This window comes from Malaclemys terrapin, chromosome 14 (assembly GCF_027887155.1).
Source record: "Malaclemys terrapin pileata isolate rMalTer1 chromosome 14, rMalTer1.hap1, whole genome shotgun sequence".
NCBI lineage: Eukaryota > Metazoa > Chordata > Testudines > Emydidae > Malaclemys > Malaclemys terrapin.
The window spans coordinates 17,742,219-17,762,551 of NC_071518.1; the positions used below are offsets into that span (position 1 = coordinate 17,742,219).

Genomic DNA, 20,333 nt, shown 5'->3' on the forward strand with positions numbered 1-20,333 from the left:
AATCCTTAACTGCTATGGTTTACATCAAGTGGCACAGGCGGGTGGTGACTTTTAATATGGCCAGCATTTCCAATGGATGCAGCACTCCACAAGCACCTGAAATCTGTCCATACGGAGTGGATTTTTTTAAAACTTTCTTTGCATTTGAGAAAATAGTACGTTAATGCTTACTCAATCACCAGCAAAATAGAAGCCTATACTAAAAACAAGATCAAAATACATTTAATAGATTTTTTTAAATCACTCAGACATCTCAGGTGTAGATTGTCTCTATTTAAAAATATGGACAACTAGGAAAAATCCACAGTCCAATAGCATAAAAAGTTTCACTGGTAGATAAGAGCAATGCTATCACAAATTGACATTTCCTTTCCTCTGATGATCAATAGCCCCCCAACACGCCTTTCAAGATCCATAAGTCCTACACATGCCTATCACAACCTGTGGTGTACTTCAGTGATTCTCAACCAGACGTCCGGGGCCCCTGGGAGGACACGAACAGGTTTCAGGGGGGCCACCGAGCAGGGCCAGCATTAGACTCGCTGGAGCCCAGGGCAGAAGGCTGAAGCCCAGGGCCCTGAGCCCTGCCACCCGGAGCTGAAGCCAAAGCCTGAGCAATGTAGCTTCACGGGGGCCCCATGCAATTGCCTGGCTTGCTACCCCCTAACGCTAGCCCCAACTTTTATATGCAGAAAACCAGTTATTGTGGCACAGGTGACGTTTTTATAACATGTTGGGGGGAAGAAAGAAAAAGGTTGAGAACCCCTGTACCTTATGCAGTAACTCAAATGCCCCAACAACAAGTATGTGGGTGAAACCAGACAATCACTATGCTCTCAAATGAATTCACACAGGAAACTGATAAAAGACGAAGAGCTCTATCCAGGGGTGAACACTTTTCACAAAGTGATCGCTCCGCATCTGACCTCTCAGTCCTTGTCCTCAACGGAAACCTGCACGACACCTTCAAAAGACAACTCTGGGAAATTAAATTCATAACTCTGCTGAACACTAAAAACCATGGACTTAACAGAGACACTGGTTTTATACCTCATTACAACAAGTTGTAACATACTGTACTGCCTGCTAACCCTTAACTGTACACTTCATTCTGAGTGATCTCCAACAGCATGTATGACCCCATTTGCTTAACACTGTCCCGCTTTATATTTAGTTTGAACACTCTGGTTATCTTCTCCAGACCTGAGGAAGAGCTCAGTGAAGCTCGAAAGCTTATCCCTTCCCCAACAGAAATTGGTCCAATAAAAAATATTACCTCACCTACCTTGTCTCTCTCATATCTTGGGACCAACACGGCTACAATAACGCTGCAGACATTTCCTCATGACAGTTACACATACCAAAACTGTATATCAATTTTAAGAAGAAACACTCAAGAGGAAATAATGACAGTGATTTTCAAGCCACTGTCCTTCAAACCCAAGGAGTTATAAAATCAGATAAAGCACCATCACCATCCAGACCACTCAGGTTAGCATCAGTCACATTACAGCTTTTCTTTTCATGTTCATTTTAGGAAGTTACAGCATTTTCAATCGAGATTCAGCTTTCCTTTATTAGGCAGCAACATCATGTATTTTGAGCTTAATGTTGTTAACAGAATTATTATCTAGGCATGGGTGTGTGGTTCTGTTTACTAGATTTTAAAAGAAAAGAGTGGATCTCCAGCTAAGTTACACTAATATGACACAAGTAACTTCAGTGGATTTATGCCAATGTACTGGAGTGGAGAATCAGGCCCAGTGTAAGCTAACAAGGAGCACTGTATATTTCATAAATTTTTAATCCTTTTTGAAGCACCCCTTCTCCCCCCATCACCAGATTATTTTAATCAGTTTGTTTGTTTCTTAACAAATTCTGCTAGCAGAACCCTCTTCTCTTCCTAGTGAAGATCATAATTTATGAATGACAACCAGTTAAATAAGCTCTTTTATGTTTCCTTGGCAACAAACCTATCTTAATACTCATTTCAATAAGACCTGACAAAATCATGGAGTGATTCCTTCCCCTCCCCCCCCCGCCCCCGCCCCCGCCCTTTAGAACAACTACAACATTTTGAGTTAATGGGGTCAGCTTAGAGATCCACTGCCTTTTTTTTTTTTAAATCAGAAAGTGATATTTTTCCTTTGGAGAATAAATTTGCTTCTGCTAAGGATGGAGGTACCAGAAATCATCCACCTTTCCGCTCCTTATGATGAATAAGATATCATCTCTTAAAAGATGATGGCAAAGAGAAGGCTAAAAGAAGAATGAAATTATCATTCTGTCAGAAATCAGGCCAGAGAAATATAGATTAAAGCGTGCTTCAAGGTCAGTGACCCTCTTCCCCAGTCAGGAATGCCTTGTACTGTATCTTAATGTGCTGCAATTAAGAAAATAATGGATTAAAGTAAATGCTTCATAAAATGCTGTAACTAAGGAGTCAGGAAACGAACGATTAACTGATTCTGCAAATTCTTTCAGGGAGGACAACAGCAGCATTCAGGAGAGATGCATGTGTAATAAATTCCCATGATCCCAATTCATTATGTTGCAATAACACAGTCATTCCCAGAAGTATATCCTTTTTTGCTTAGAAGGATTTCTCTGTATGTATGCAACATTGAACCTCATGTGCAGACTATGTTTTTAAAGGTACAATAACTTTGAAATGTTCGTAACTTAACAAAACTTTAGGGTTGTTCTTTCAAAAGTTTACAACTGAACATTGTCTTCATACAACTCTGAAACTTTACTATGCAGAAGCAAAATGCCTTTTAACCACCTTAATTTAAATGAAACAAGCACCAAAAGTTTCCCTACCTTGTCAAATCTTTTTTTTTTTAATTTTCCCTTATTTTTTTAGTAGTTTAAGTTTAACACAGTACTGTACTGTACAACATTTCCTTTATTATTAATTATTATTATTATTATTATTGGTCTCTGCTGCATGATTGCATACTTCCGCTTCCAAATGAGGTGTGTGGTTGACGAGTCAGTTCGTAACTCTGGTGTTCATAACACTGAAGTTCTACTGTAGTAGTTTGAAGCATGAATGTCCAGATAAAAAATCATAGGAGCTAGGGCGACCAGACAGCAAGTGTGAAAAATCATGACGGAGGGGAGGGGTAGGTAATAGGAGCCTATATAAGAAAAAGACCCAAAAATCAGGACTGTCCCTATAAAATCAGGACATCTGGTCACCCTAATAGGAGCATGCAAAATCTGAGTACAATGTTAACAAATATTATTGGTCCCCGGCCAGGGCCGGCTCCAGGCACCAGCGCAGGAAGCAGGTGCTTGGGGCGGCCAACGGAAAGGGGCGGCACGTCCGGGTCTTCGGCAGCAGTTCAGCAGCGGGTCCCTCAGTCCCTCTCGGAGCAAAGGACCCGCCGCCGAATTGCCGCCAAAGAATGAAGCGGTGGTGGTAGAGCTGCTGCCAAAGTGCCGCCGATCGCGGCTTCATCTTTTTTTTTTTTTTTTTTTTTTTTTCCCACTTCACCGCTTGGGGCGGCAAAAAAGCTGGAGCCAGCTCTGCCCCCAGCTAATGTCAAATGACACAAGTTTCATCTTCCTAATATAGGGTTACCATATGTCATAAATAAAAAAAGAGGACCCTCCACGGGCCCTTGCCCCGCCCATTTCCCCACCCCTAACCCCGCCCCAACTCCGCCCCTTCCTGCCCTAACTCCGCCCCCTCCTCCCTCCCACTCCCAGCCAGGGGGAAAGGGCTGCCCCAGCGCTACCAGCTTCAGGGTTTGCCGGGCAGCCCCCAGACCCTGCGCCCCCAGCCGGCGCTTCCCCAGCACAGCTGGTGCCCGGGAGGGGAAGCGCCCAGCTGGGGGCGCAGGGTCTGGAGGCTGCCCGGCAAACCGTGAAGCCAGTAGCGCTCGGGCTTTGGGCAGCCCCTATGCCTCCGGACCCTGCGCCCCCAGCCGGGCACTTCCCCTCCCGGGCTCCGGCGGCGCAGGGTCCGGAGGCACGGGGGCTGCCCGAAGCCGGTAGCTCTCAGGCAGCCCGGCTCTTAAACAGAGCCAAAGAGGAGCAGAGCCTCCAGCCGCGGCGGCTCTGCTCCTCCCCGACTCTTCGGCTCTGTTTAAGAGCCGGGCTGCCCGAGTGCTACCGGCTTCGGGCAGCCCCCGTGCCTCCGGACCCTGCGCCGCTGGAGCCAGGGAGGGGAAGTGCCCGGCTGGGGGCGCAGGGTCTGGAGGCACGGGGGCTGCCCGAAGCCGGTAGCGCTCGGGCAGCCCGGCTCTTAAACAGAGCCGAAGAGTCGGGGAGGAGCAGAGCCGCCATTTTCCCGGACATGTTCAGGAAAAAGAGGACGTATGGTAACCCTACCTAATATCAAATTATATCTCCGAATGCTCACTACTTTAGGCATTGTGCACTTAAGCCCAATCCTGCCAACACTTACATTCATGCTTAGCTTCACTATTGTAAGTAGTCCCATTGAAATTGATGGGACTATTCATGGTAGTAAAGTTAAGCACGTGCATGTTTGCCAGATTGGGGCCCTCCTTTGTAGAATTTTACACCTTTTGACATCTATTTTCCCCTTTCCCCTTATTTAAAAGGAGAATAGACATTTTTTTCTTTTATACTGTCCTTTAACTAGGTGATGTGGTACACATTGACTTTTTTTTCCCCTGTGGTAGCCACTGTAGAATGCAAACACAGTCCAGTTGGGTATTTCCACTTTGAATCCCAGGGAAAAGCAGGAAGTGCAAAGGAACACAAAAATGAAAACAAGCAGGAAAAATGTTAACCACCCTTTTTAATCAACACCAGGTTCCATTTTCTAAGGGTCAGTCTGGTTTTTATTCTATTCAAGCCAGTTCAACCCTTCCCTAGTTAGACTGCTAGGCTGTTGACATTTCTGTTTAACCTGAATGTTGTAAAACATTTTACGCTACAAAATAAATGGAACAAGAGCACCAAGAATAATGTGACTTTTGTTGCTAACATTTAAAAAACCAATTTAAATGCTGGCTGTAGGTGAACTCTGGGGAGAACAAACAAGGACCTTGACACTGATTCAGGCAGAAAAGTGAGTTGGAATGCATGGCATGACCGAGGTCTGAGTGAACTGAGCTCTTGACAAATCCTACACACCATCTCAAGTTTAGTTAAGATATAGAACTGGCAGCTAATATCAAGAACGGGCACTGACTCAGCTTAGTATAGTTAATTAGATGGCTGTAAAATGAAATGTATACTGTCTTACTAGGGAAGTAAAAGGATAAATAGAGCCAAGCTTGAGAATGCTAATTATAATGTAGAGAGACAAGGTGGGTGACATTATATCTTCTATTGCACCAACTTCTGTTGGTGAGACATGCTTTCACAGAGCTCTTAAAGCTTGGCTCTCTCCCCAACAGAAGTTGGTCCAATAAAAGATATTACCTCACTCACCTTGGCTCTCTAATATCTGGGACCAACATGGCTATAATTACACTGCAAACAACAATGGAAGATTTTAATGTAGTCCTTCCCCAATCCCACCACAGCGACCCACATGCTTGTACCAAACTAATGAAAATAAAATTGTATACATCCTCTGTGAGCTGTCCACTAATGCAGTGTAGCTGTTTAATAAACTGCAGAAGCTACTATGCACCTTTGACCACCACATCTACCCTCTGCCCATGGATCCATCTCCCAAGGTCTTCCTGTGCCATTCCAACACACCCCACCCACCCATCAGCTTCAAACCACCACCAATTTTTAATCAACCTGACATAGAAGTATTTGCATCTCATACCACTCAGCCTCCAAAACATCCAGTGTGTAACACAAGTCATCAAAATGTGTGACCAGCGACCAAAATGTGACACCTGTGTTTTAGTGTATGTTCCACCATAATTGACTCATTATAGTGATTTTTTTTAAAAGGAAAGCCTGGTTTTAAGGGTGTTTTCTCACCAATGTGAATCAATTAAACCAGTTTTGTGAGTTGTAGCAGCCTTCCTCCCCAAAAATCAACCTCTTAGAGGCTGCAAAACTGAATTCACACACTGAGAAAACAAGATTCACACTTTAAAAACATTGTAATCTGTCAGTTATAGCAAGACAGGCAACAGTGCACAGGGGTCCCACATGAGCGTTTGGAGCCCTTGCCTAGGCTGCCCCAGTTCAGTAATGCAGCAGTCCTATTTCCCCCCCCACACACACACACAAACACACACACACAAACACAAACTGGTGCCCACTTTCCTCCACAGTTACTGCAGCTACACATGCACACATAATATGTCAGCTATTATTAATGCAAACCCGCCCCTACACACACACACACACACACACACGCCCATTCCTCACCCCAACCCAATTAATACCTCTCCAGCACACACATTCATGCCATTCCTCCCCCAGTTACTGCTGCTTGGGTCTCCCTACCTTGCTGCTGTACACCCACTGTCTTCTTGGACCTAGAAGCCCCATATGCCTCTCTGTCCCAGAGCCAATCCACTCCATGGAGCAAAGAGACTAGGGCAAGGAGCAGAGTAGGAGCCAAGCAATTTCAGTTGGAGGCAAATGGAGCCAATGCCATTGTCACAGGTGCATAAAAAGATTCCCCCCAGCTCAAGGCTGGCCCTTCTCATGTCCCTCCACACCTCTCTGGTGTGATGAACAATGTATCAGCCCAGTAACTTCATGCCTCTTTGCCCCACCCCTATTTAAAATGCCTTGGTGGCTGGGCAGCTCCCCTCCTTCCTCTGTGGGTCTGTCTGCTGGGGTGCAGGAAGCGAGGAGCCAAGGAGCAGGTGGCCCAGAGGTGCAAGCTACCAAGGCCTACCCTGACAATGCCAGGCAGCCTCCAGTACAGTGGAGGGGTCTGTTCCATTTTCTGTCTCCAAATGTAGAACTTCACCCCAAAATTACCCCAGCCAGAGGCCAAGAATAGGGGAAGATTCAGCCCAGGGCCACTGACAGCCTTTGCATACATAAATACTTCATGGCTTTAAAACACATCATCTCACAACCTCTGCAGGGCTGTTGGGAAAGGCAGCTTTCCAATGGGACCCAGTGCTCAGTTCTAACCCTGGAAGAGCCTGATAGATCTGACTTTAAAACTGTGACCTTTCGATGTATTAAAAAAAGCTCGTTAAGATCATATTTAGAGGAGTTTGTTACTCTCTCTGTGCCATGTACAGTGTGACTGATGGTAACTAAGGCACTGGCTTTGCAGGTGGAAAGATGCAAGAAATAATCCCTATTCAATTGCTTTAAACTCCCTAAAAACTCTTTGTGGAGGAATGGTTTGTGAAACACACAAGGCATACCTAAAAAATATGACTGTGTGGAGCGGAATAAATGTGTTAGCAACACTCATTTGAGATGATCTATTACTCCTGTAAGTAAGAACTACTCTCATGAATAAGGGTTTGCAGAATGACATTCATATAGTGTGAGTTCTTTAGAGCGGGGGCTGTGTGTTAGTGTGTGTAAAGAATGAGTCAGACCTGTGATATTGCATACATTAGTACAGGGGTCGGCAACCTTTCAGAAGTGGTGTGCCAAGTCTTCATTTATTCACTCTAATTTAAGGTTTCACATGCCGGTAATACATTTTAACATTTTTAGACAATCTCTTTCTATAAGTCTATATTATAGAATTAAACTATTGTATTTAAAGTAAACAAGGTTTTCAAAATGTTTAAGAAGCTTCATTTAAAATTAAAAATTAAATTAAAATGCTGATCTTACGCCACCAGCCTGCTCAGCTCGCTGCCAGCCTGGGGTTCTGTTCACCTAAGCCGGCAGAGGGTTGATCAGGGCCTGCGGCCGGGACCCCAGACCTAGTGGAGGGGGGGGTTCAGGGGTCAGGGCATAGGGCTGGGGGGGGGGTGCAGGGCAGAAGGCTGGGGTGTGGGGGGGGTTTCAGAGATCAGGGCAGAGGGCTGGGGGCTGCGGGGGGTGCAGGGCAGAAGGCTGGGTGTGGGTTGGAGTGTGGGGGGTTCAGGGCAGAAGGCTGAGTGTGTGGGGGGGTTCAGGGCAGAGGGATGGGGCTGTGGGGGTGCAGGGCAGAAGGCTGGGTGTGTGTTGGAGTGTGGGGGGTTCAGGGCAGAAGGCTGAATGTGTGCGGGGGGTTCAGGGCAGAGGGCTGGGGCTGTGGGGGTGCAGGGCGGAAGGCTGGGTGTGTTTGGGTGGGGGGGTTCAGGGCAGAGGGCTGGGGACATGGGGGTGCAGGGCAGAAGGCTGAGTGTGGGGGGTTCAGGGCAGAGGGATGGGGCTGTGGGGGTGTAGGGCAGAAGGCTGGGTATGTGTTGGGGTGTGGGGGGTTCAGGGCAGAAGGCTGAATGTGTGCGGGGGGTTCAGGGCAGAGGGATGGGGCTGTGGGGGTGCAAGACAAAGGGATGACTGTGTGTTGGGGTGGGGGGTTCAGGGCAGAGGGGTGGGGGGTGCAGGCCAGAAGGCTGGGGTGCTCAGCTCTGGGGGTGCTCCCAGCCCCCTGCCCTGAGCGGCTCATGGCAGGGGGCTGGGAGGGATATGCCCTGTTCCACCCCCTTCCTCCAGGCTCCATCCCTACCTCTCTCTGCGTCCTCTACGGAGCTGTGTGCACGCTGCCGCTCTTCCCCCTCCCCCTTGCTAGGGCCATCAGCTGATTGGCGCAGGAACGGAGAGGAGGAGGGGCAGGAAAGCACCACACTGGGGGAAGAAGAGGGGGAGGGGGGAAGCTTGGCTGCCGCAGAACCAAGCTTCTGCCTCCTGCCCCCACAGGGGAGAGCGGTGGGCGGGGGGGCTGAGTAGGGCTGGGGGCCGAGTGGGGCTGGGGGCCGGGACCGCAGCAGGGAGCTGCGTGCCACTCAAAATCGGCTCCCGTGCCTGTTTGGCATGCGTGCCGTAGGTTGCCAACCCCTGCTTTAGTATATGTATTACTGCAGTACCTCAATACAGCCCCCTCCCCCCCAAAAAAAAACTGCATGAGAAGAAAGTTATGGTTGCAAAGTCAAGCACTCAAAAGTTAGGAAATGCCTGTGTAATCTTTGTTTGGCCCTCTTGTGCATAAAGCATGTACTGTTCTTTCCTCAAAACCCTGCCTCATTCAGTGCACAGGACAGATGGTGCTCAGTGAATGGGTAGCTATTCAATATTTCTCTTTATTCTCGGCATCCAATAATAGAAAATTATGGGCATTCAATTATTGGCATCACTACCTGCGCCACCTATGATAAATAATAATTATAGCTGTTTGCAGGGTTAATTGTGCATTGTAAGCTAATGAAGCACCATCATTAGCCAAGAACAATTTATATACTGAACACTTACAAATTTTCAGAGAAGACTAATTCAACATTAATATCAAGACCCTGAAATGCAAATGAAACACAACAATGTATTTCTAGCTTCCAGAGTAAAAACACACTCTTTGAATGATTTATAGTTGCCTGCGTTGCAATGATAATCTGCGAATTCAGCATTGAGAGTGCCAAAAAGATATTTAATTGAAAAACCTGGCAAATGTTCCCTATTAGATTTTTAAAATGTAATCCTGATTACAAAAAAAAAAAAAAAAGCAAGTTGATTGAATCTGCAGTGGTGGTTTGTTTGTTTTTTTTTAATTTCTCCAGAGCATATATAGCAAAACAACATATTGCTATTTTACATAAAATACACTGAAAAGCAAGTGTTGGCTATGGTCATTTTGTTTCTGTTTCATTTTGATGTTTAAAAGCCTGCTTAAAGTCTACTTCACAAAGGACCATTTTGATGTTTATCCCACTCAGCATTTTAGTTTTACGGAGCTGCGCTACAATCCATCACAGATATTAAAAGAGATGATTTTGAATCCTAGGAAAGGAATTTTGATGATCAGATAATAGCAATGACTAGGGCCTTGATCCTGTGCCCTGTCCCATTTTTGTCAATGTCAGAATTCACAATGACTTCAGTCAGGCACTAGAACTGCTGCTTTCTCCTCTCTGTCTGGTCAGTAGCATGTAAACCTTTCCCTCACTGCCCTGATCCGACCTGTCCTCAGCACTGCAATCCACTCTACCTTGCACTGCAGTGAAAACTGAGGCAACCTTCTTGCTAAACCAAGTCTCTCACTACGGGACACCCATGCTCTGTGATTGTCATTAGCTGCCTCTTGGTTTCTGGGTAGGATTTCAGGGGTTGGTTTTGACCTATAAAGTTGTAACTATCTTGGGACCCACTTATTTGGGAGGCTGCCTCTTCCTGTGCAATACTGACAGTTATAACAGTGGAGGATCAGCCAGAAGGTGGTTCGCTGGGAAAGGTCTTCAACCTGATTATTCATCCCCCCCATTACACGGCTGCTTTGAAATAACTCAAACATACCCCCTGCAAAGGCTGTCTGTTTTCCCTTATGCAGAGGGCTGAGATACTGGGGCTGGTGGAGAGTGTGAGTAGACTTTGGATGGGCTCCAGTTGACTTCTTGTGACATGAGTTGAGATATGCGGTTGGAGAAGCTATTGGGCTGGATAGCTCTTGTAAATCAGTGTAACCCAATTGAAATCTATGGAGCTGTGTCAATTTACAGTCAGGTAGTATCCTGGAGCTATTCTTTGCTTCGTGGGTTGTGTTTTAGAAGCTGTTCAAACACCTGTAGCTGGATAGATGCTCTATCAGCCCCATCAAGTCCATTGCAATCAAAAATCAGAGGGGTAGCCGTGTTAGTCTGGATCTGTAAGAAGCTTGTGTCTGATGAAGTGGGTATTCACCCACAAAAGCTTATGCTCCAATACATCTGTTAGTCTTAAAGGTGCCACAGGACTCTCTTATTGCAACCAAAAAGACTCCCATTCACTTCAAGGGCTTTGATTCAGGCTCTGTATCCTTCAAAATAAACATGCTGTTCTAAATACCTGTATAAAAGTCCAACCTTGCAAGGTGCTGAGTAGCTTTCACTTCCATTGACTTAACTGGGAGTTGGCATTTTGCAGCATCAGATTCTTAATCCTTAGCTCAAGGTCTGATTTTATTGAACGGAAAATCAAATACATTGGGAAGCTTCAGTGGGATTAATAAGGAATGGACCAAGTTGGTTTCCAAGTGACATATGAAAAGAACTCAACCTTTTATCTGCTCGGCTTTGTTTCTGAAAAAAAAAAAAAACAGAATTTTTGCTCAAGGTGTAAAGATCACAAGTTAAAACAAAACAATTACTTTCTTATGGGGAAATCTGAATTTCAGAGTTTAAAGGCATTTGCCTCTTCTTAAAGGGACAATCCATGAAGCTAAAAACAGAAACATCCACTGGATTTATGAGCTGTTTGTTCACCAGATATATTAGCAATGCAGGCTGCATTTTTTTCACTCCATCCTTTGTCTGCTGCAGCCAGTTTTGCCACCCTTGTTCATGCTGAATAGGATACGTACACCTGCAAGCAGTTTCATTGAAATCAACAAGACTACTCATGGACAAAAGTATTCTTCACCATGAGTAAATGTGGCAGAATCAAGCCCCTTCTAAATATTACATAGTTAAGGAAGTGGCCTGTGACATCTCTCAGATGCTAATATGATTGAGGAAATAGATTCTTAATGTTTCTGGCTCCAGCAAAACTGGCTGGCAATTCAGTTGAGCAGGATGGGGTTTGGACAGGAAATTTCAGCCTATTTATTTGGGGACAGATTGCAATTGACTCTCAAGCAGCCAGGCACGGGATTAAGGGGGAGTAAGACACGGAACCCCAGCATGGTCACACTAGAAATTCATGCATGAGGCTCTCCTTCCTCTACACAAGCAGGTGGGCAGGGAAGAGAGACAGAATGGCTGGAGGTTTAACCTCTGCACCTCCAGGCCAGCACAAATGAGCTAGTCCAATGGGGAAAATAAAGAGAGGAAGGATATTCTTGTGGTTAAGGCACTGGACTATGACTCAAGAGGCCAGTATTCAATTCCTGGCTGTGATACAGACTCCCTGTGTGCCTGACTTTCTCTGCCTCAAGTCCCTGTTTGTAAAATGGGCATACTTCTTTTCCCGCCACCCATTATCTGCTTTGCCTGTTTAGATTGCAAGCTATTCAAGGCAGGGTCTGTCTCTTACTGTGTATATGTACAGTGACTATCACATAAAACAAAAAATAGGCTGCATAATTTTCAGGGCTGCGGTAAGTTGTTGGCTCATGCCAGGCGAGGTGTTACTATGTGCTACCACTACCAGAAAGGGTTGGGCCTGAACACTCATTGAGACTCTGATGTTTAGCTTGACTTTTTCCACTACCTCTTTGAAGACATGCATTTAAGTTTTCATGCTCTTAAGTTTCCAAAGTGGCAGGTCGAGGATGCAGCCTGGAGGAGGGAATATCAAATAATCGCTTCCCCTTTATTTTACCTGCCTCTTTTACATTGAACACAACTGTCTGATATATTCTGCCCACACACCTAATATTGAATTTGTTTTCTTTCAGCTACGATGAGTGCATTGGGCCTGGAGCGACACAAATCTATATTCCTACAGATGATCCTCCACCGTATTCTCTGACAGATCCTTGTCAAAGGAATGAATTGTCTATAAACATTAGCTTGGAAGAGGAGGCAGCCTCTGGGACTACAGGAAGGTCTTCTAATTATCCAGTCAGACTGCAGGACTTGCAGCAGCCCATCTCATCAATTTCTTTGACAGCACTCACTTTTGAGGCTGCCCCCCCATATGAGACGGTTGTGTGCGAACAAAATAGCCCCATTCCGCTGGTTCCAATGGATGTGCTGAAAAATTCTTCAACTGACTGTCAAACCCTTCTCAACCAAATCATCTAAATGAAAGTGGCCCTTTCCACCCACTCTTTAGGAGGAGTCTGTCAGGATGAGAAAATGGGGTTTAAACAGAAGAATAAAACCCATAAAACTTTTATCTATTTTATATCTTTAAATGAGGCTGGATTTTTTTAACAGTGAATTTTGAAAGTTTAGGTAAACTTTTATCTTTGGGCTTTGAATTATTCTCTGGTGTCTCATATAAACAACTGCAGAATAAAACAACAGCAACAAGCAGTGCATCCAACCTTTTTGAAGCATCTGAAAACACATTCAAGTCAGCCACTGTTAATGTAGATACATGTTAGCCAATTGACACTATTTGTCAATGTTATGGTATTTGCATGTTGTAGAGCAAAAAGAGGAAGAAGAGTTTTTTGTTGTTTGTGTACGTCATTGGTACATTATAACAAATATCTTAGAAATAAGAAAAAAAACTATAATTTATAAAGCATTTTTTATTTAAATATATTTCAAGTAGACAGGCTGGATAGTATCTGGAAAATGTGGTTATCATAACTACTCATCTACTCAAAGGTGATGAAAGACGGTATTTGGCTATTCTTAACCTTTACATATATTGGCTACCATGATTTTGATGCCATTCCAAAAAGTGCCAATCCCACCTCAAAATAAAAAAAATATAGGAGTGCTAGAAATGTCAATGGAGTCTCAGAAATGCTCATTGGCTAGACAGCAATGGATTTCCAGAATTGCTAATTGATGAGGAAGGCCTATGACATCTTCCTAGAAGCTCTTCCTGGTGGGGTTGGTACCTGTGAAAAGTCCATCACAGCATGGTGGCTTGGCATAGCCATGGCGGGAAAGGTGTTTTGAAATACTAGCAGGTAGGTTAGGCCTGGTTCTTGTGGTACAAAGCTGCATTTCCAGGCATTAGCTAGTTGTCTTTCTCAATTATAAGCCTACACTACGTTCAAGGGATCATGACCTTTCCCTGCAGTAATTGCCAAAGTGCAAAGTAAATAATAGATGCCAGGACTTGGCATGCACAATGACATAGTGAATCTTATTTTGCAAAAACCCCTTTAATCATTCATGATCTCTTTCACTGCAATTTAGCTGTCCATAAATCTTGTATCTGTTCTTAGATCTCTATTACTCATATATCTGAGAGAAATTGACTCATTCTACCAATAACAACAGAGGTAAACTCTGTAAATATGAAGACTTGACCTTACTTGGTATAGTGAGCATACACCCTCTGTAGTCCAGATCCTCAACTGGTGTAAATCAATGTAGCACCTTTGAAGCCAATGGATCTAGCCCATTTTGGTAAATCTCTTGCATAGTTCTTCAGTTTTCACATGGGCAGAAAGGACCTCAGTTTAATATCTCCTCTGAAGGACATGTAATTACTTCTTATGAAAACGAATACAGTACATATGTTATCATTGCTTTATGTTTTCTTCCAGATCATTGATGAAAATGATGATCCCCCATTTACAGTTACATTTTGAGACTATCAGTTAATCAGTTTTTAATGTGTGCCATGTTAATTTTATATTAGTCTAGTTTTTAATCAAAAATGTCATGTCATACCAATTCAAATGCTCTACAGAAGTCTAAGTATATTACATCAACACTATTACCTTTATCAACCAAACTTGTAAGATCTATTTTCCATAAGCCCACGTAGAGCTGTATAAATTTCATTTCCCGCCTTTAGTTCCTTACTAATCCATCACTGACAAGATTTAAATCAAGGGTGGATGTTTTTCTAAAGTATCTGCTGTAAGAATTATTTTGGGGGCAGTTCTATGGCCTGGGCTAAACAGATCAGCCTGGATGTGCACACTAGCCCCTTCTGGCTTTAGCATCTATGAATTTAGTAGGACCTTACCCCATGAATAGTCCTACTGGAATCAGTGGGACTACCTGCAGTATAAGGTACTAGTCAAGTAAGGGTGACAGAATCTGACCCATAAATATTAGAAAGTAAATGAGAGTTTAGAAAATTCTTTCCTTTGTAACTATAAAATTGTGGTGCTGGGAGTGTCTCTTGAAGCTGAGAGCACTTTGCACCTCAGAGGATCAGGTCCCCAATCTGTTGTTAGGACCATACAGCTAAGAAATTACTTTTTAAATATTATTTTTAACCTGACAGTGTCCCTTTAATTTATTTCATTCCCCTCCATTAATTTTCCACGTATGGTGAAGGGCTAAGATTTTCCCCCCAAAAAATCTCATTTTGATGAAGGCAGTGGTGAGAATGGCAGATTTGTATTTTATCTAGTGAGGGAGATGTTACCAGCGCTGAAACTGTAGATATCTAATCAAACTCTCTGTTCAGACACGAGAGCTAAAACGTTCTTAGTATTGTAATCTGGACTACAGGTAGCAGGATTGTTCACAAATAGCTGTCTGCTCCCCCTTATGGTGTATTGTTTAATAAAATAAACTCATCTGTTTATCATACTATGTAGACATCATTCAAAGGGCCCAATCCATCAAAAATATGTCCAGCTTGTTTGTCAGAGAGGGACACAGTAGCCAACTAGAACATCATCTTCCATACTCACATTCGGCATAAAAGCCAGGCACATACTTCTGCTGGTTTGGGCCTTAACAATGATTAATTGTTTATATGTTTTAAGTAAAATAAATACTACTAACAATAATGTAGTACTTCTATAGGTAATTTAGCACTGAGTGCACAGGTATGTTATCTTGTCATATACTTACTATAAAGGAATACTTGCTTTCTGAACAGTGACCAATGAAAAAGTGCTTCTTTTAGTAAATAGTATTTAACTGATTTTTTTAATGTCCTCCAAATTAGAATTAAAAGTAAAAGTATGTTATTAATTGTACTAAGTAACTTTGCAATTAGTATTTCACTAAAATGAATTGCTGGAGTGACTTTTTAAAACTTTGTTGGTAATTCTTTTTAAACATGTGAAAGCTAGACATTATGTGGGAATAGTTGGACAGGTCTGAATGGAAGTGACCCAGATACTATTCAGGACAGAGAATACCATTAACAGACGTTTGTATGCAACTATAACCTCTCTCCAGTAGATTTTTACTACCACCACCAGAGTAAGAAGCGTTGACTATAGTTCTTTTTAATTATGTAATAGAGAAATCTAATTTCTTAGAGAACACAGGACTATTTAAAGGTCCAATCTAACCCCTACTTACTGAAGTCAACAGGATTCTTTCTCCAGAGTTTAATGGGAGTTGGGTTAGACCCTAAGAGAACTATATCCTGCTATCAGGTTTTGCCCCAGACACTCTCTTAACTTCAAAGGGTGCCCTATGGGCAGCTGAGTGCAGGACATGGCCTTTTGTTTATCTCACTATTGTCAGGAAGAACAGTTTGGACACAATGTTTCTTGCTGTTAACATTGGCACATGTCTGTATTCATCTCCTTTATTTGGGGTATTTTTAGTATACTGACCTTTGCAGACTGAACTTTTAGTAAAGAACATAAATGTAAATCATAGAACTTCTGTGCTTTTTGTTGCATCTGTACTGATTTTGGACCACTCGTTATTTTCTTTAGTTGTCTGCCAATTGACTAGGTTAATTCAGGGCAAGATTATGGCTCCCTCTACACATCTTCTGTGGGAACTAAGGGGGAGAAGCCTATCCTCGGGCTACTCACACTGTCAGAGCACAGGGGAGGGCAGCTTCCAAAGAGTCACTCCTCCTCCTTCTGCACAGTTGGGCGGGGATTGTGGGTGGAGCTTTGATTCTATTTTCCTACCCCCAGTGTACTGGCCAAGGCTGCAGATTACTTCACCTGCGCAGCAAAGGGGGAGGATCAATTTCCTCCCTTGTCTGTTCCTGGGGCAGTGCAGATACATGCTACTCTTCGGAAATAAACAGACTAACCCTTACGTTTATGTCTGAGTATTCGCCGACTGCCAGACTCAGGCGTATGATAGTTTTTCATCTAACCCCTACAAATAATGAGTGGCCCTCATCTAAACCAGTCTCTGCCCACCCCCTTAAATAAATGGCCTCTTCAGCAGTTGGATCTAATTCCCACTGAAGTAAACTGTAGCCTTTCCATTGACTTCACTGAGAGCTAGATCCGTCTCAAAACATGTAAGAGCTACAATTACAGCCCCTATAGGAAATGAACATCTTATCAAAACCACAACATGGTCCTAGTCTTATAGGATCCACAAATGTAGATGTTTCCAGCTGGGCACTAGGGGAAGCCTGTTCTTTGTGAAGAGAAGCAGTATCTTGGTCTCCGTTCCACGAATAACAATGGAATTAGCGGTGCCTTTTCTCTTCCCCAACTCGTGTATGAACCGACTCCCTCAGAAATTATGTTGAAAGCATGACATACAGTTGAGAGTCAACAGCAGCACAGAGAGTCCCTTCTTGCCAGTAATGTTTAATTTCAGTAAATGTGTTTCCTTCATCAGAAAAAGTGTTATCCCAGTGCACATTTGATAGTAATTAACTACTGATTGCTTCATTCTTAAGTAGCTAAACTCACCAGTTATAGCACTGAAATGTGTTTGAGCTGTCCTCTATTACTCTGTTTCTCAAACACAGATTTTTCACAACTGCAACTATTTTCATAGAAACTATGCACAAATAAATATGGTGACATTTGTAGCATCTGCACAAAACTAATGTATATTCACCTTGAATTTTACACTTTTTCCTAGATCTTTGGTTTTCATGCATTTAAATAACTGAAATGTGCAATATATTTCACCACATTTGTTGTTAAGCATCTGTTCAAATGCCTTCCCATTATGATATGGAGTATTATTCTACACAATGGTACATTTCAGGCTTCTTCTAAGCAAAATATATCCTGTGCTGTCACAGGTTCAGAATGAGGCACACACAAGAAAAGCTTCCACACGTTGTTAGTTATCCATTGTCCCTTTTTTGAATCACTGTGAAAGAGGACAAAGTGTGGAGTGTGCTCATGACTAGAACATTTTCATTTGACTGTAGGTCAAGTTGCTTACTGTCAAATCATTTAAAAGGTGTCTTTCTTTTAACTCATCTGCAAACAGGTTAGGGCATCAGTGATGTACATGTTCGGAACTGCTTTCTCCTTACACGTTTATCAGGTCAACTTTATTAATAGCGATGCTCTGTGTTAACCAATGTTCTAGTTCTTAGAGGAGATGAATGAAGAAATAGATCCTAATGAAGAATAAGTGCAGGTGTAAACATCCCAGTCCCATTCTACCCTTCTGGAAAAGTCCTAGAATGTAACAGAAAATTATAAATTTGCTATAGCTTTTTTTTTTTTTTTAAGACAAACAATTCCATTTAATAGAGAATTATATCTCTGCTTTAGAATTCTAGAGTATGGTTCAAAAATACCCATAGACAGGACAGGATGATTTGATAAATTCTACAGGACTTTCCCAGAAGGCCAACAATAGAACAATTTACAAGAACCTCTTGCTATCCCAGCTATGCCTTCAAAGTAAAAATGTCAAGCCAGTCACCTTACAATTGTCGATTATTTTTTGCTATTCATTGTAAAGTGCCAGCTGTGTAGACATAGCCTAAATTTAGTCACTTGCCATTGGCCAGACAGGAAGTCTGTTGCTGAGTCGGAAATTGAACCAAAGTCTCCCAAATCGCAGCCCAATGTCCTGTCCACTAAGCCACCTTTCCTAGCCTTACAGAGAACAGATCAAAGTTCAGACACTTCCTACTTGACTTTGCTGTTCTATAGGCAGCTCGTTTCCTCGCATGCCTGAGCATTAGTTAGTTTTCAGTATATACAGCAATAGGCATCTCTCATACAGCAACGGTCAAACTCTACATCCCGGCCCAATTTCAGACAAATCCATTTCGGTGTAAGCATTCTCACTTCACCACAGAGAGACAGAACGAGCAGGAGTGATGAAAAGGCACATTGGCTTCAACGTTCAGTATGGCCAGAGATAAGGATGGTATTTAAGGGTGTCTGGAGTGAGCAGACAATTTGCTCCCAGCTCGTTTTTAGGGCCTGATTCCCCCCTGCTTTACACTAGTTTTACTCCTGATAAATCCATAAAGCCACTGATTTTAATAACATCCCTCTGCTGGCAGAGACTGGCCTGATGAAGAAAAGAATCAGGCCTGCAGGGCCAGATTCACAAAGGGACTTAGGCACCTAACTGCCTCTTTAACTGCCGCTGACATTCAGCTGTTGCCTAACCCTGTGGGCATGCACAGAGCCACTAAATCCTGATGCCACCGCACAGCCAAGCAGCTTGGAGCCCTCGCTCATGTAGGCATCTCCCCTACCTCTCTTCCCATCAGGGCCCAATCCTGGAGGTGTTCTCGGAGCACACAGACAGGATCAGGTCCCATACAAAAGATAGCCTATGCAAGCAGGTTGAGAATTGTGTGCCTAGCTGTCCCTGGAATAGCCAATAGCCCAGCATTCAGAGCACTCACCAGGGATGTAGGAAACCCAATTTCAAATCCCTAAGTACCTTTGTGAATCTAAACCTTAGTCACCAGGTTCAGTTCAGCTCTGGTATAGGTGGGCACAATACCGCTTGGATTCCATGGGAATTGTGCTTGCTTATGCAAGAGCTGAATTTGGTCCTCAGTTTCCTCAGAATCATCATTCTTTCTCTCTTGGAACTGCTAACCAGGTTTTTGCTTAGTTGCAGTCTTTGGAACATAAATATTACACTAATCATCCCAGCAGTGACAAGCACTTGTTTACCGCTATATATCTGGTGAGCTCTCTCTACTCTTTTGCTCTGAATGAATCCAATAAATTCAAGGTGGAGAGGCACTTTTTGCCAAGTTAGATGCCAACAAAGATGAAGCAATGAAAGATCCCTGTAAAAACAAGATCATTGTGTCACAGCTTTGCTCCCAACAAGATATTTTATGTTGGTGTGAGGTTAAAGCCAGATTTATTTCTGTGTCACAAACGGTAAAAGAAATGGAGGAAAGAGCAAAGCACGGACTGAGCAACAAACTCTTTCATGTGCTTTTGATTAAAAAAAAAAAAAAAAGGATGCATCTAATGGGAGTCTGTTTGGCTTAAGGAATTGTAAATGGACTATTGCACCTTGCACAGCTAAGTCACCGGCACAAACCCAGGCCATGTTGGGAGTGAGAGCTGGCATCAACCAAGTACCATCTTGTGTTTTGCGGTGGTGATCTCAGAAATGTTTTTGGAGGCCAGATTTCTAAGCCTTTGGAACAATCTGTGGAGACCTTTAAAGAGACAACAGTAGAAAATATAGTTCAGGGAACAGCTCTCAACCAATGCAAGACTGGACTAGGTGACTGTCAGCATGTTGTGTACATGCAAACACCCACACCCACACCCAGCATTACTGCAAAGTAAATCTGGCCGCTTGGCGCAACAACAAAGCAAGAGTCTACCTCCTGCCCTGCTAGAGTACTTCAATCCTGACCAAAAAGCACCACCTCTGTCTAGGAGAATGTAATACAGGAGTTAGAATAAGGGACCTGCTTTTTATCTTCCAGCTCTAGCTCTGATCCCCATAACTGGACGTCAGCCTCTCTCTCTGCCACACTCATTCATACTCCATCACATCAACTCTCAGTCCTGGCTGCTTCCCCTCTCCTCCCTCCCACCAGCCTTTAACGCTCTGTCACAATCCAGAGCGCAC

At 43.5% G+C, this 20,333-nt stretch overlaps 1 protein-coding gene across 1 annotated transcript in view; it reads left to right on the forward strand.

Moving 5' to 3' along the window:
- BEAN1 (brain expressed associated with NEDD4 1) overlaps window positions 1–16,193 on the forward strand; it is a 112,625-nt gene extending 96,432 nt beyond the window's left edge. Inside the window, exon 6 of the mRNA XM_054049151.1 lies at window positions 12,386–16,193. Within this exon, the coding sequence (XP_053905126.1) occupies window positions 12,386–12,734 (349 nt within the window). The 3' untranslated portion in view covers window positions 12,735–16,193. The remainder of the gene's footprint in view (window positions 1–12,385) is intronic.
- The last annotated feature ends 4,140 nt before the right edge of the window (window positions 16,194–20,333 follow it).